Source organism: Zootoca vivipara, chromosome 12 (genome assembly GCF_965207765.1).
Source record: "Zootoca vivipara chromosome 12, rZooViv2.hap1.1, whole genome shotgun sequence".
Taxonomy (NCBI): domain Eukaryota; kingdom Metazoa; phylum Chordata; class Lepidosauria; order Squamata; family Lacertidae; genus Zootoca; species Zootoca vivipara.
The window spans coordinates 10252338-10268824 of record NC_142595.1 but is presented as its reverse complement, the minus strand read 5'-3'; the positions used below and the strand labels follow the sequence as shown (position 1 = coordinate 10268824).

Below are 16487 nucleotides of genomic sequence, written 5' to 3'. Positions count from 1 at the left end.
GCACCTCTGGCGCATCCCGGCGGGGCAAAGTTCGCACCTGGGAGCAACTACTTCCAGGTTAGCGCAGCTCGCAACCAGAAGCGTTTGTATCCAGAGGTACCACTGTATGACGAATGTATGGCCATAAGGTAAATGCAAACAGGTAGATTATACCCTCCTGAGTAATCCTTTTAGAAATGCGTAACGCTGCTTGCCTGTGAGTGTGTGATTGACACTTTGTAATTCCTGAAAATGAAATACCATTGATAAGCATTTATGGCGGCTCTTATCTTTTTAAGAAATAGTTATATTCTGAACCCTCTGACTACTTCTAACTATTAAAAACTAATAAGGAAGAGGCTGGCAGAAAATAAAAAGTCATGTTGCCCTGTTGCTATAGAAAGTTAATTTCTAGTTCTTCAAGGAGCGAAGGAGGGTTATAATTAGGAGCTGATGCAAATTGTGTTCAGGATCCTGCTGCAAAGCTTTGATTCTGCTTGGCTGAATCGTTTATTTTGCCTCCCATCCCTGGCCTGAAGATGTAGTGGCCTGCCAGTTCGGCCAGTATTTTTTGCCGTCGTTGTTCTGCATTGCCTTGTCGCCATAAAGACTGATTGGGATGGAACGAGAAACGCTGCTCTTTTAGATGGAGACAGGGTTTAGTTAAGTGCTCAACTTTTATCTAAATGTCTAGTGTTATTTTTAACTCTGCTTGGATCATATTAGCTGTACATATTCAGGTCTGAGCAGACCCCTATAACATAGTTCATACCCATATTGAGCTCCTTAGTTTGGGAGTTCATTGCACACCCCTTCTGACACTTCTGCTTTCCTTTCCAGCTTTTCCAAGGCTTAGAAATATGCTGCTACGGGCCATTCACTGATATGCTCCCAGGTGAGGAGATTGCGATAAGAGAGAGAGGTTGATAAGAGCTTGAAAACAACCCAGGCGATAGAGGCCACTGAGAATCCTTACTGGGGATGGAGAAGAATTGTGTTTGGTTTCCATTTAAGCAAATGGACCTAATCTGCACCTCTCAGACTAAAAGATTGGAAAGTTAATTATCTGTCAGGTGTCACATATATCTGACTGTTGTGATAGTTCTTGTCTCAACAAAAGTACCAAAAGGCATTTAAAAAAGTATCTCGGGATAAAATGATTTTAGAAATATACCGGTATGCACTGAGATGAATTCCACATTTAAATATTTATTTTGTGATAAAATACCTATTTTAGTGCATACAAATTCTGGTATGGATTTTTTTTTTAAAAAAAGTCTGTAGATTAATCCAGAAATGGAATGGAACAAACATGAGTAAACACCTGTAAAATTGATATGGCTCAGAAATAGATTGATCTGTTAATCCCTCTTCTTGAGTTCCTTTTCATTGTTCAAAGACAAGGAATCTTGTAAAGTGAAGCAGTAATACTATTATCTTTGATCATGCTCAGTCACCGATGAAATTATCCAATATTGCCGAAGGAGACCACAGCACCCTGAGATTTCCTTGCTTGATCAGTCATTGTTTTCAAACGCTGGACAAATGTATGCTCTGCTCATATTCTGCCCCAGGAAGAAACGATGTTGTGTCCCGAATAAGTTTTGCAAATTAATCTGCATCTCTTTTCTTATTTTGCTCTGCTTCTGGTTTTATCAGGCGGGGGGTGGGGGGCTGACTGGATCTGACCAGCGGCCAGATCTTGATCTTGATGTCCCCTATCCCCAGCAGGTGACTTTGACAGGTAGCCACCTGCCATCATCATGACATCATGAAAGTATTTTCCTTTGGAGACCAAAATGAATTCAAGCAAAGCTGCTTGTGTGGTTTGAAATCAAACGGGGGTGGGGGTGGGGTGGCGCAAAGGTAGCATTTCCTTGTGAGACTTGCTGCAAGCACCATCACTGTAAGCCCTGCTTTGAGCAGGAATTAGCTGCATTACCTGACTGGGAACTCTGTAATGCAGCTGATCCAAAAGGAGCTTGCTGTCACCACCAGTCAGCTAATGGGTGCTTCCAACAAACCTTGCTTGAGAGTGCACTTTAAGGTTCCTGATTCTTCCTTTGCAGCGAATTAGGGCAAAGCTGCCTCGCAAGCCAGATTAAGACAGCTGCTGGGCCTGATTTGGCCTGCGGAGGTTCCCCACCACTGTCATAAGGAATGGCAGGATAAGGTGTCGCAGCCCACACCTTTCCAGATTCATTTAGGGAGTCATGTCTTTGGAATACAACTCCTGAATCTCCCAAAGTTTGATAAAAATAAAATGTCCGTATATCTCCTAACAGATGTGAGAAGCTATTTGGGGCTTGGAGTGTGTGTGTGTGTGTGTGTGTGTGTGTGTGTGTGTGTGTGTGTGTGTGATGTTGGTTGGGGTAACCTGTTCTACCATTGTATATTGATGTTGTGTCTCTCTTTCCCTCCGGGTGGAAATTGCTTAGAACAATTGGAGTGGATGGTAGAGCTGTCCGGCGCCTCTATTGTGAAAGAACCTCTCTTATTCTCACATTCAGCAGTAAGTGTGGGTTTAATGTTGTGGGTACAGAGAAATAGGCCAATCTGAGTGTGTGTGTGAGAAACAGACCGACAGAGGGAGAACATTTCCGTTTGCGCCCTTTAATTCCTTTAAAGCACTGATGAATTTGGCTTGCCTTGTTTTTTATTCGGCTTTATAGACCCATGGCCTGTGTTGAGCAAGGGTGTATGTATGGGGTTCTAACTGCATACAGAGTCAGACCAGCAGTTCATCTAGCTCAGTACTGTGCAGAGTATGTGTGTGTGAGAGTTGGGAAGCCACACCCACCGCCAGCTGTGGTCATGTCATACTTTGGCCACACCTGTGCAGCCCCTAAAAGCCTGGTCACAAGGAAATATAACCCCTGACCTGAAGAAAGCTCCCCACCTTTGCTCCAAACACCAGTCAGATGGCAGCTTGTTTCCTAGCGCTGCTGCCAGGAATGTTTTAATCTGAAACGTTGTATATATCAGGCACATGCAGTTCAGTGTCAGAATGTGACCTGCTGATGTTTGCTTTTAACAAGTCGCACACACCTGACACTATATAAGACTGCAACATCTCACTTGCTGTCCGAGCAAAGAGCTATGGACAATTTGATGCTGAGAGAACATGCATTCATGGGGGAGTGCAATTTTCAGTGTGCCCTTAGCCCTGTGCCACCCTTGGCTTCAAGCCTGGTTTCTCTGGCACTGTCTTATGCTCCTAACGTATTTGCTTTGTCGCCTTGCTTAATTTTTGTGTAGTTGGGAAGGTTGGGAGAAGGTTTCTCCTCAATTCCCTGTCCAGTTGGAATGCTGCAGCAAAGTGAACAACAACCTGTCCCAACAGTATCTCTGGCTGCAGACAGGCAGGCAAATTTGATCCAGTATATCCCACCTCCTCCTCCTCATTCTTCTCTTTTATCTTGCAACCCCTAGAACTCTACTGCTGTGGTGGTCGTTCAGCCCGAAGCTTGGGGGGAAGACACTGCCTGCCAAGGTGAGATTATCATGCTGCCCATGCCTCCCAAGATAAACATAGGTTACAAAGTGTCCGATTATGTACCAGTTTGGAATAATAAATACCAGCCATGACAGAATAACTGTCTAGAGGAAACAGAATTAGCTGTGCAAGGCTCTGGATCAGGAGTTCACATTTGTTAGCTTGACTTTACTAGTCTGTAATAAATAATGCCTAACACCAACCCCCATAGCCCTGTAGCACGCACAAAGGGGTTTGGGGAAGAGGTGCTGGCTTCTCTCATTTGCACTAGTATATGGGGAAGGTAAGAAACTGAAGCAGTGCTCCCTCTTGCCACTGCTCAGAAGAGCAGTGTTTTACTTTCTCCTGACTGGGATCTCGTGACAGCTCCAGGGAAGGAAAGGGGCTGTATACTGCAGGCATCCTGTTGCCTAGAGAGCTAGGGTCATTTGGTGCCAGTAGACTGGCAAGCCTATTTGTGGATCCTTCCTGGTGGAACGGTAAAGTCTCACATTGATGTTCTGTAGTGGTGAGAGCTGGTAGTGCCCCCTAGTCTCCTAGTTTCCCATTTGTTTTCCACTTGATACTTCCTAAAATGGCTTTGGGGGAGACACAACAAGGTTACATGAAGGAGGAGAAAACTTTTCCTCCTTCACTGGCTCACACATACCTGCCTCTCTTTCCCCAACATGAAGGGCAACGGATGTGGATTAGTGGCTTAATTTAGATTAGGTCATGGGCTTGGCCCATCCTTACCCACACATGCACACTATCACTCAAAGTTGCTTGATAGCTAAACAAATAGCTAACAAGTAATGTCAAGGGGTGTTGCAGCGACAGTTCAAACCCGCTCAAATGATCTGCCCCTTGTCATTTGCAGTTTTTGTGCGTCTGGCATTTTGAAAGGTCATTCATCAAAGATGCTCTGAAAGAAAGTGCATTCCTGAGCCCTCTGGGTAGAGAAAAGGGGAACAAGAGAGTGTGGGCATTAAAATTCTCACAATTGATCTTGTATTGCAGGGATCCCACCGCAATGCAGTGCTACTGTAGTCTCACGAGAGTGGGTGCTAGACAGTATTGCATGCTATCAACGCCAGGCATTTGACGAATACATCTTGCAACAGGTGTGAAAGGACGGCCTTTTGAAATTGCTCATGAACACAGAATCTTCAGGAAAGGATTTCTGTGGAACTTTTGTGAGAGGCTTCCTCGCAGACAGTGTGGTTTCACTTGCAAGATAAATATTTCAGTTGGCATGAAAACGCCCCGCCGCCGGCCAAAGGCAGAACTTAAAACTGTGATACTTCTATCTTTGCCGTCGTGAGCCAAGCAATAATGTGTTCTTCTGTGGTGATGCAGATGCATTATTTACTATCCAATTGCTGCCTTGTTTGGGAGACTTTTCTCTTCATGTCTTGGAGATGTAATCGTTTGAAAGAGTTATATGGATCTGAGAGCGTCAATTAACTCAGGAAAATGGCAGTATTTTATCTGCTTGTGCAATGGGGTAGGGTGTTCACATACAAAGATGCACTTATGCTGGATAACTGGCATAGCAACATCTAATAAGAGGCACTGTCAGACTGGAGGTGGCACACACACAAAAAAACACTTCAATATGGGCCCCTGCAGCAGAAGGAATTGTCCCAAGTCAAATATTTGTTTTGCTCAAAGTAAATAAATCTAGCATCTCTCTAGCAAGTTAAATGCAAACAGGTTTTGATCATTATACAGTATTCTTGGATCCACAGAAGACCTAGCCATTATTTTCTTCTGCGTACCATGGGACAAAGCACCCATTTTTTTTAAAAAAAAAACTTGCTGGCTTAGTTCCCACAAGTATGGAAAAGTGCCTTTGAAACATCAGATTTACCACTCTTATTGTCAAACAAATTGAGATTCATAAATAAAATTGGCTTGTTTATAGTTAAAAGAGGGGTCGATCCCATCATGTTACTAGATACTTATTTTCTTTTTCAATCTTTGATTGAGCTTTGAAAGAGTTTTACATTGCATAATGCATTTGGAGCAATCTTTTGATGTTCTGCAATTCTAAAAGCAAGTAAGTCAGGTGAAGGTTTTGCTCACTCACACACTTCTGTGTATGCATGTGAGAGTCAGTTCCGACACAGAGCTGTAGTTTTCCATTTTGGAATTTTATTTCACCAATACCTGCCAATATGGCTTAGTAGAAGAACAAAAAATACTCTAAAACTGTAAAACGGCACATTGTACAGAGTGCCATAAACCCATGACAAAACAGACTGCAGCAAGAAATAAAAATGGTTCCAGTTGAAAAGTCACCACCATAGCTGCCAAGTTATCCCTTTTTTTTAAGGGATTTTCCCTTATGCTGAATAGGCTTCCTCGTGAGAAAAGGGAAAACATGGCAGCTATGGTCACCACTCCATTCCTGCACAGGTTTTATCTGGCATGTAAGATCTGTGTAGAGCAGGTCCCCTTCTTGAGAGGATGGGATTCTTAAAGGTAAAGGCACTACCATGAGATCCAGACATTTGCTTACCCACCCTGTGCAGCAGGAGAAGTCATCTACAGAGTTCCCATTTGCTCAGGTGCCAAGCAGAATGAGAGTCCTGCCTTCCCTCCTCCTTCCTAGAAGGTGACAGCACAGTGATGATGGAAGACAGACTTGCTAGCTAGGTCCTCACCAAGGGCTTGCTAGCTGACTCTCGTTTCTTTACTTCCACAGATGAGAATGGGCTCGCTCAGAAGCATATTTTACAGTGTGTTGTTTGTTTAATATTTTAAATATTTCATGGTAGCTTTTTTATTGGCATTCTGTTTTTGATAAGTTTGCCAGCTACCCTGAGGCTCTGGATCCAGCAGTTTTATGTTTTCAAATAATGTAAGCAAAGGAAGCTTACTTTCTGCAAGCATGGGAGCATGGTTGGGATTGCTGCTCCCTCCACATCCAAGCCTGAAGAACCAACATAACGTTTAAGCCTCCTATAGCAAAAGAGCCTTGGGGGCAACCTTACAAAAACACAATGATTCTGCTTGCACTGTACAATTTCAATATCAGTCAATGAGGCCCAATAATCTTTTTAATAGATCTCTATGTGTATACACACAGGCTACAGAGCAGGGGTGTGGCATTTAATTGATAAGTAAGTTGGATGGATTGGCTAAAATGGTGCACATTTTAATTAGGCAGGTGGTTTTTTAAAATGTAATTTTTAATGCATGTGTTTATATATTAAAAAAAACTTCACATGGCAAGCACTATCTTTTTCTGAGGTGGCAGAGTCCACCCAAGGCCTGGGAGGTGGAAGGTCCACCTCGCCGTCCAGGATCAGTTAGGACATGCCCGGTATGATAACTGAAAGCAGAGAGTGCCCACTGTAGACAGATCACTATAAAGGAACACAAATGGAGCCTTGGTTCCAGGTGGCTCCACATTGGCCCTGACTATCCTCCTCATGCTCTAACCTTCGTGGATGAGGTCTGGCAGTCCTTAAAGGGACAGGCCAAGAGCCTGGAGCACATGCCTTTATCAGCTGCTCTCCTAGATCCTGCCTTGTGCTTTCCCAGAGGTAAGCAGGCATTGTGGAAGCTGTCTTCTCTCGGATGGGGAACCTGTGGTCCTGTAGATACTGTTGGACTATATCGCCTTGACCACTGGCCATGTTGCTTGAAAGTGATTGGAGTTGGAATTCTAGAGAACTGCAGGTTTCCCATTCCCTTTTTTTTATCAATAATTTTTTCCCTCTTGCATCAACTTAAACATACACAAGTAAAACATAAACCATATTCACAAATCCCCAAGTTACAAATACAAGATAAGCAATCCAATAAGTCTGTTCTGCCGAACTAGACTTCCCCTGTACATTCGTTTTGGTTTTGTTTGTTAGGATCTGATTAATGCGCTTTTTTCCTTCCATACAATATCTCTATATATGATCATTTCTTCTATGCATACATTATTTTTACAGTAGTAGATGTTACATCATTCCTGTGTTTTTACCATTTTACAGTACCTTTTGAGATAATCCAGAAATTTACTCCAATCCTTGTAAGTCTTTTGATCTTTTTGTTCCCTTATCCTACCAGTCAACATGGCCAATTCTATATATTCAATCAATTTACCACTCCATTCTTCTACTGATGGGATTTCTGGTGTTTTCCACCTCTGTGCTAAAAGTATCCTGGCCGCAGTGGTGGCGTACATAAATATTTTTACATCTTCCTTTTTGATTTCATTCCCTATTAAACATAACAAGAATAACTCCGGTTTTTTCGGGAATGTATATTTCAATTTTTTTTTATCCCATTCCTGTCTTAAAAGGATTGTGCCTGTTACTGCTAATGTACACTTCTCACTTCAAGAGCATTATGTTTACCCGCACACACATAGATACAACATTAATTGGTCAACTAAGATGGCTGCTCTGTGCACATCCCACGTTCTTGGGAGTTTGGTGCCACTGAAGACAACAGATTTGTTTAACTAGATGATGGCCTTAACATCCAATATGTAGTGAGGCTTACAGAGTACAAACAGTGATTGGAAAATACTAAACAATTACTTTGCAAAAGCTCGTTGATTTATTTCTCTGCTTATTGCACCACCATTGATTTGAACCACAAACCTTTAAGCAGGTTCCTCACCTGTGGCCCTTCAGATAGGGGACTCCCATCAACTCCAGCCAACATGGCCGGCAGTCAAAGAAGATGGGGTGCAACACTTCCTAGAGAGAGCCCGTTTCCCCACCTCTTACTTAAAAGAAATGAAAGTCACCCCCCCTCACCAAAGCCACAATCATGTATCCTGCCCCTAGACCAGGTTGGTCCAATGTGTGGCTGAGGGCTGCATGCGGCCCTCAATGCCTTTTTAGGTGGCCCTTGGCAACATTTGATGCCCGCAGCCCTCACGCTGCCTTCCCAAAGCCAGGTAAGCGAGGCGCTTGGGTTTGGGAAAGGAGGAGTAAGGGCTCTGACAGTCCTAGAGTCCTTCCACCTACTTCCCAAAGCCAGACATATCTCTTAGATTCCCCAGCACCCTGGGCATGGAAGGGCAATGTGCGGCCCCTGGGTGCCATGCCAAAGTACTCCTGCGCTGCAAGCCCTTTTGGTATGAAAAGTTGGGCCGCGCTGCCCTAGACTATTCTGTTAGGCTTCAGGTTGCAAGGGCAACTGTTCTCCAATGTTTCCTGTGGAAGGAGAAAGAGATGTGAAGTGGCCGTTTCTTAAAACGTAAAATGGCACTTGTGGTGATGGATTTGTCTGCCATTGGTTCCACTGGAACAAGAAGCAGATGCATCATTGCATGTCTGACGCCTCCATAATGAAGGCAGATACTGCCTCACAAGAACTCATTAGCAAGCAGCAGAATCCGTAGCCTGATTGCATCAAGATTTGTCACCATCCACTGCCAAGAGCTGCAACAACATTTTTAACTGTCAAGTCAACCTCACCTTCTGACTGACAGCTTGCTTATCTTCAAAGTCCACCTTGGCTTCTGTTATCTGCCTTCCAGGAGATTATAGCTATCTGGGAAATGTTACCCAGGTAACATGAGGAAGCTGCCAACATGCCCCCATAGGAGGCACTGTGAAATTATCTCTCTGGAGAGGTGAGCAGAGATGCAACGCCTTTGGAAAGGTAGTTGCAGCCAAGGCTGTGAAGGGGGAACAAAAAAGATCATTGCATGGCACTTGGAATTTAGGCCGTGGCTTTTCTGTAGAAGAGCCATATTAATATCCATTTTCACATTGCACATTATTGAGTAGGCATTTTCCCAACCCAGAACTACATACCATTGTTACAGGAATTCTAGGATCTCAAATTGAGAAGAAATGCTGATAATTGCACAAGGTAAACACACATACATAAGTCTATAAACCACATGTCTAAAACAGAGGAGAGCAATCCAAAAGGCTCTTCTAAAGACTCTCAATATTTCCTCTGCCTCCTTCATCCCCCTTACCTGAGAAAAGGTAGGCAGATAGCAACCAGGGGGAGTTCCTGAAGGGATTTCCTCTCCTATATCTATGAACCTCCTTTGTATTAATTGTCATTGTTTGCCCAGATGCTGCATCGAGGGATGTCCGAGGGGTGTCCTGATTGTCTTATGCTAATGTTTTGTGTAAACTGTGTCTGGAACTACGGTATGTAAAATTTGCTAAATCCTCAGGAATATTACACCTTGCTGAGCTATATTAACCCCACCTTATGTGTGATGCAATTTCTGACAGTTTGTAGAGGGGATGTCCTCCACGTCAAAATGCAAAGAGATGTTCTTGGTTCTGGGTCTCTCTTGTCTCCTTGCTAGGAGCGGAGGGAATTCTGTTGCAACAGAAATATAAAATTTGCCTTGCTTTCACTGCATCCTGACTGACCCATCACGGACTTAGGGGACTCAGTCCCTTGAGGAGTTGGGCAGCAAAAGCCAACCACCCCTATTTTTCGATATCACCATAAATAATGGGAAATGCCAAGATTGTAAGTGTGGGAGAGCAGTTTTATCTTCAATTTCTGCACAATTTACCCAAAGCCCCTGAATTCTGAGGTGCATTTTGCCTCTTTTCTATACTTTCCAAGTGATTCTTCTCTAAGATTCCTTCATTGTTAACAGCTTCCATCCCATCTGCATTTCCCACTTTGCTAATCATATTTTTTTTCTACTTGAAAAAATCTGACTCTTTCAGCCTTTCCTGTGGAGAGCAGCTCCATAATCTCTCTTGCCTGTCACACCATCTCATGAATCTTACAACTCTTCTTTTTCTGGTTTTCTCCTCCTCTTTTGCTTGGCAGCTCCACCAGCCTTTTTTTGTAAAGACCATCAGCAACCTAGAAAAGGATGGGTTGGGAGATGTGCGTGTTTGGAGGAGAGGAAGATGTGTGTCTTGGATCCTAAAGTCTTGTGGTTGCCTCTTTAGCGACCTCAGGAAAGTGGCAAGAAGAAATTGCCTTTGACTTGCCTGTTTGAATATTGGTTTCTGAGGAAAGAGGGAACAGGTCTGAGGGGGAAGACTTAAGCTGGATTCGGGAAGAAGGCTTAAGTGCCATTTGATCCCAAGGCAAAATCTTCATGGCATTTCAATACTTCAAACATAAAAGAACCTGACATATCCTGCAGGAAGCACACAAGCAGAACATGGGGGCAAAGGCTTTCCAAATCCCCAGGATTCATTGACAAGGGCTAAACCAGTTTGTAATACAGACACTGTTTTAACTGCTCTGTCACCCAATAAACTACAATAAACTACTGTATTAAATTCATTGTTTGTTGTACAAAACTCACATATACATGCACAAAACTCACATATACGTACATTTGTAACGGATATGACCTCCGCTATTTTTAAGCAGCATTTGAACACGGTTTGGCATGGAGTCTACTAGTTTCGAACATTCACTGTTTATTTTCGGATTCCTGTACCACACTTGAATCAGTGCCTGAATGAGCCTCTCCATAGTCTACAGCACGGAGGCGACTTTTGCATATAGCCCACAAATTCTCAGTGGGATTTACGTCCGGGGAATTCCCTGGCCAATCAAGTACCTGCATTTGCTGCTGTGTCGTGAATTTCTTCACCACTTTTGATGTGTGACAGGGGGCTAGGTCCTGCTGCAATATCCCAGTACTGTCAGGATACCTCTTTTCGTAGAACCTCAATATATTGTGGTGAGCGCATCATTCCTTCTATTGGCTGCAGGCTTCCGACATCATAATAACTGAAGCATCCCCAAAACATCTTCATGTGTGGGTGCTTGACAGACTGATCGATGTGGCATAGAAGACATACTTTGGTGAAAAGTCAAAATTAGAAATACAGTAGAATTGTTAGAGCCAAAAAGTAAAAATCTTTCAAGGATGTATAATTTGTTGTTGGAGTGGCATACTAAAGATGAACAAACAAAATCAGTGATGATTGAATGGGCAAAGGATGTAGGACATAATATAATGATGGAAGATTGGGAAAGGTTGTGGAGGAATAATATGAAGTTTACTGCATGTACTGTGTTAAAAGAGAGTATGTTAAAGATGATGTATAGATGGTACCTTACGCCAGTGAAGATGGCTAAGATTTATCATAAACAAAGTAATAAATGTTGGAAATGTAAGGAAGTGGAAGGAACCTTTTACCATATGTGGTGGACTTGTCCCCAAGTAAAGAACTTCTGGGATAAAATTTATAAGGAGTTGAAGAAAGTGTTTAAAAACGCGTTTATTAAGAACCCAGAAGCTTTTTTACTTGGTATCACAAGAAATGAACTACCGAAGAAAGATGTTACTTTCTTTTGGTATGCCGCAGCAGCTAGAATTGTATTAGCAAGGAACTGGAAATCTGAAGATATACCTACAGGGGACGGATTGGCAGATGAAGCTGATGGAATTCATGGAACTGTCTGAACTGACTGGGAGACTCCGAGACCGGGGAGAAGAATCAGTGGAAGAAGATTGGAAGAAATTTAAAGTTTATTTAGAAAAGAATTATAAAATTACAAATATTCAATAGGATGTGGTAGTACAAGGAGGTTGCAGAAGTAAGCTAGACTAATGTAGGATGTGGTAAGATTTAGATATATGTGTGGCGGATATAATCCCTTTAAGATTAAAATTATATTATGAGGTTTTGGAAATTGGGGAGTGAAAAGGGATTAAAAACAATAATCAGAACAATTAATTAAGAAAAAAATGTTATAAAGAATGAGAAAGTGCTAAATTAGTGATTTATAGACCCGTAGAAGGGAAGGAGGAAGTTGACAAAGATACGGAATATAAGATTGAGGGATGTATTTTTATGTTTGTTTGTTTTTCCTCTTTTTTTCTTTTTCTTTTTTCTTATTTTTTATTTAGTATAGATACTATTGTTGTTCGAATGTGTTAATTGTGTCTTTCTGTATATTCTTTATTATTACAAAATCAATAAATATACATTATATATAAAGAAGAAGAAGACATACTTTGTTTCAATTAATTTGCACAAGGGTGTATTTACTCCACTGTTTTGCCACTGTTGCCTACTATTGTGAGAGAACCTGTGGTAAACCTTGGCAGGAGGAAAACAAACAAACAACAACAGCCCATGTGTTCAGTTTGAAAGGGTCTTCTTACTGCTTATGCTGGTCACCAGCCCCTGAGACAAGTTTGGGTCTTTAAAAATAGGTTCGGAAGGGAGAATTTGGGAGAGTACAGTAATTTTCCACTCCATGCTTGTCTGACTGGAGGGAACATAGGTGCTGGAAATGCAAAGAGGTTGAGGGCACATTCTTTTCTTTCTTTTACAGTTATTTTTTATTCGTTTTCACATAACAGATATATAACCAATTTTACAGTTTCAACAAAATTATATCACTTTTTCACATGAAATTATGTCACTTTTTCGCATAGAAGAGAAAAAAGAAAAGGGAAGGGGGGAAGAGGAGAAAGGGGAAAAAAAGAAAAAGAAAAAAGAGGGGGAAGGAAAAACAAGTATAATAAAGTTAGAGGGCACATTATTTCATATGTGGTGGACTTGTAAAAGGGGAAAAGAGTATTGGGAAATGATACATTATGAATTAGAAAAAAAATGTTCAAAAGAACTCCCCCCCCCAAAAAAAAACCAGAGTCCTTTCTATTGGGGATAATTCAGAAATTCCCAGGTGCCTAAAAAGGTTATTTATGTATGCCACTACTGTGGCTCGTGTTTTGTTAGCCCCGAGATGGAAAACGAGTGAGGTCCCAACCATAGAAGGATGGCACCTTAAGTTGACAGAATATGCACAGCTTGCGGACTTAACATATAGAATAAGAGAAGAAGAAAAACATACGTTTAGAGAAGATTGGAAAACGTTTGTTGAATATATGGGAAATAACCGTGTACAACTGAAAACGCTGGCAGCATTAAGATAAATTCAACAGTGTAAATACGTTTTGAAGGATGTAAATAATGGAATACTGAATGGTATAGTTTTTGTAAAATATGCAGGGATTTATGATATGCAAAATGAACCATGGAAAGAGAAGAAGGGAAGTCACTGATAGCTTAAGGATGTGAAAAATGAGTACTTTAAACTGTAAAACAGAAAATTTAATAGAAATTTTCTAAAATTTAATAGAAAGATGCATATATATATGAGAAGGGAACATAGGAGCCAACTCCTAGGGGCAGATACTTCAAACATAAAATATTTGAGGGGCCCAACCCCCCCAAAAAAGTTAATGGGCATTGCCATTCAATTGGTATGTGTGTGCCGCATCATGTGATTGATTCTGCAGGGTGGGGCTTACCTGCCCCCCCCCATATTCAAGTTGGCACCCCTGGTGCATAGAAAGTAGCCTACAGTACAAATGCATTTTAAGCTCTAATGTTTAGTTATGTTTTTATACATTCTGGAAGCCGCCCAGAGTTGCAGGGGAGACCGAGTCAAATGCTTGGTAGGATTCCTTCTGTATCTAGATCCAAAAAATAACAACTGGTCATGTTGTTTGTATGTCTTTCTCACTAAAGGTCCATCAGAGCCGTCCCCCCTCACCCTAAAAAAATCTGTTTTTAGTGCCAGGAACCATTTCTGACAAATTTGAAGCAATGATAACCAAGTCAGCTTCTGACTATGCACTTGGACTGCCTAGGACCCCCCCCCCCCCGCAAGAAAACCCCATGAGATCTATAGTTTACCCCCTCACAAAGCTACAGTTCACAGCACCCTTAACGAACTCCGATTCCCAATATTCTTTGGGTGGAAAATGTGATTTACATGTATGATGTGTGTGCTGTCAGTGTCTTCTGCCAGCTGCCTTTCCGCTTAGGAACCCTGTTTTCAAATATTTGAGCTGAAGGGCGGAGATTTCAGCCGTAGGCAATATGCCTGGCAGGCACACTCGAGTCCCAGCACGTTTCTTCTTAGACATGAAGCCCTGGGAACCAGGGACTGTCACTACTGAGTGTATGAATTGTCTCACAAACCTGGACCACATTCTAGGGAAAGCAGAATTCCCAGATGGAGCCACTCGCTGCTCATTCTTCTGGGAATAATGTATTATTCATTATTTTTATTTTATTTTATTAACTGAATTTATGTAGCCACCCCGCAGCATAAGCTCTGTGGGCGGCTCACAAAACAAAGGCATCAATTAAAACGCAATGTAAAACAGTAAACGAATTAAAAGCTAAAAGCACAGGATTGTATTTGCTTGCCCAGGAATGCTTGGAAGCCTCAGTAAAAGTCTGCCCATAAATGTTACGGTCAGGTAGCTGGGGGGAAAGTGGTTGTGCAATTCAGCTGGTAAATTAAATGGCCTCTGGGTTCTTCCAATTCATTTTTCTAGCATTACAGTTTTGAATGTAAAGATCTGTTAATTTGCAAAGCTTTAGTGGAGGAGGAATGGAGCAGGGGGTAATTGACAGAACCTCCCTGCTCTGGCAAGTAAATGAAGTGATGCTAATGAAGCTTTCAAATTTGTTTGTGACAGATTAGAACAGAGGAAGGCAGAGAATGTGGAACATAGTCTGAGCTAAGGCGGCTGCCTCTTTTCCTTTCCTTTGATGGGGCTTCTAATTCCTGATGGTGTGAATAGTAACACTTCTTTGCAAGATGGTTAGCATTTCCAATTTAAAGTTAAAGCATGCATTTCAGGCTGCGGTAGATTCATTTGTTAAAGCTCTCTGTGTTTCACAAGCTGAACCCTTTTAGTCGGAAGTCAGCAGAACTGGATTCAATAGTGCTTGCTCCTAGGAAACCATTTAGCGGGTTGCAATCAGGCTGACCCTCATAAATTGGGTATTTTGCTGTGTATCCCCGCTTCTGTGCATGCGCAGAACACACACGTGGCAAAAATACTTCCGGGTTTGCGGACTTCAGAAGTCGAAGCATTTGTGGAAGTTCCTTCAAAGGATGAAGCAGAAGTTGACTGCTCGTTCCCAGTTCTGTACCCCTCGTCAGGGCCAGTCCTGCTGTTAGGCAGAGTGAGATGGTCACCTCAGGCAGTAGACATTGAGGGGCGCAGAGCAGTAACTTGTGCCCCCTAAGCTAATCTCAGGTGCTGTGGAGGATACTGTCTCATCATCTGTGTTGAAATATGATTTTACTACTAGTCTGGATAAGGAAATGGAGTCTAAGCAGCTTACATAGGTTTCCCATACATTCAAGCTATACAAAATAAGGAACTAGGAAGGTTAAAAACACACACACAACTACAGTACGAATGAATGTACCATTAGGTCCAGTCATGATTGGCTCTGGGGTTGCGGCGCTCATCTCGCGTTATAAACTAAGGTAAAAAAAGGTAACGCACTACTAGACGGTTAAGTCCAGTCAAAGGCGACTCTGGGGTCATCTCACTTTTAGGCCAAGGGAGCCAGCGTTTGTCCACAGACAGATTGTCCAGGTCATGTGGCCAGCAGGACTAAACTGCTTCTGGCGCAACGGGACACTGTGATGGAGGCCAGGGTGCACAGAAACGCCGTTTACCTTCCCACCACAGTGGTACCTATTTATCTACTTGCGCTGGCGTGCTTTCAAACTGCCAGGCTGTCAGGAGCTGGGACAGAGCAATGGGAGCTCACCCTGTCACGGGGATTTGAACTGCCAACCTTCTGATCGGCAAGCCCAAGAAGCTCAGTGGTTTAGAACACAGCATCACCCACCATCTAGGAACTAGGATAGGGTTACCAGATGTCCCCAGATTTGCAAATCTGTCCCCAGACAAATTCCGTCCCCGGAATGTCCCCAGATTTGCTAATCTGTCACTGGGAAACGTAACAGCAGCAGCCTCAGCAGCCTGGAGCCAGCCTGTTAGTCCAGTTGGCTCTGGCTGGCTTCAGGAGCTGCTCACTGCTGTGGCGCCTGCTATTTTTCCTGTGCCACGGCAGCGAGCAGTGAGCAGCTCCTGAAGCCAGCCAGAGCCAACTGCACTACCAGGCTGGCCCCTCCTGGGCAACAGCCGCCCGCCCGTGACTCCCAAGCCTCCCCTGATTTGTCAAAACAAAGGGGGAAGGGGGCAGGAGATCGGGGAAGGCTCAGGAGTCACGGGTGGGCGGTGTGCCGTTGCCCAGTTTTTTAAAAAAATCTCTGCACATTTATGTTT

At 42.8% G+C, this 16487-nt stretch overlaps 1 protein-coding gene across 2 annotated transcripts in view; it reads left to right on the top strand.

The window, feature by feature from the left end:
• The window catches only part of BRCA1 (BRCA1 DNA repair associated), a 46251-nt gene extending 40864 nt beyond the window's left edge, over positions 1-5387 (top strand). For both annotated transcript variants that reach the window (XM_060282280.2, XM_035136493.3), the window contains exons 18-21: positions 820-874; positions 2418-2491; positions 3412-3472; positions 4475-5387. In XM_060282280.2, the coding sequence (XP_060138263.2) occupies positions 820-874; positions 2418-2491; positions 3412-3472; positions 4475-4584 (300 nt within the window). In that variant the 3' untranslated portion in view covers positions 4585-5387. The remainder of the gene's footprint in view (positions 1-819; positions 875-2417; positions 2492-3411; positions 3473-4474) is intronic.
• Positions 5388-16487: the final 11100 nt, after the last annotated feature.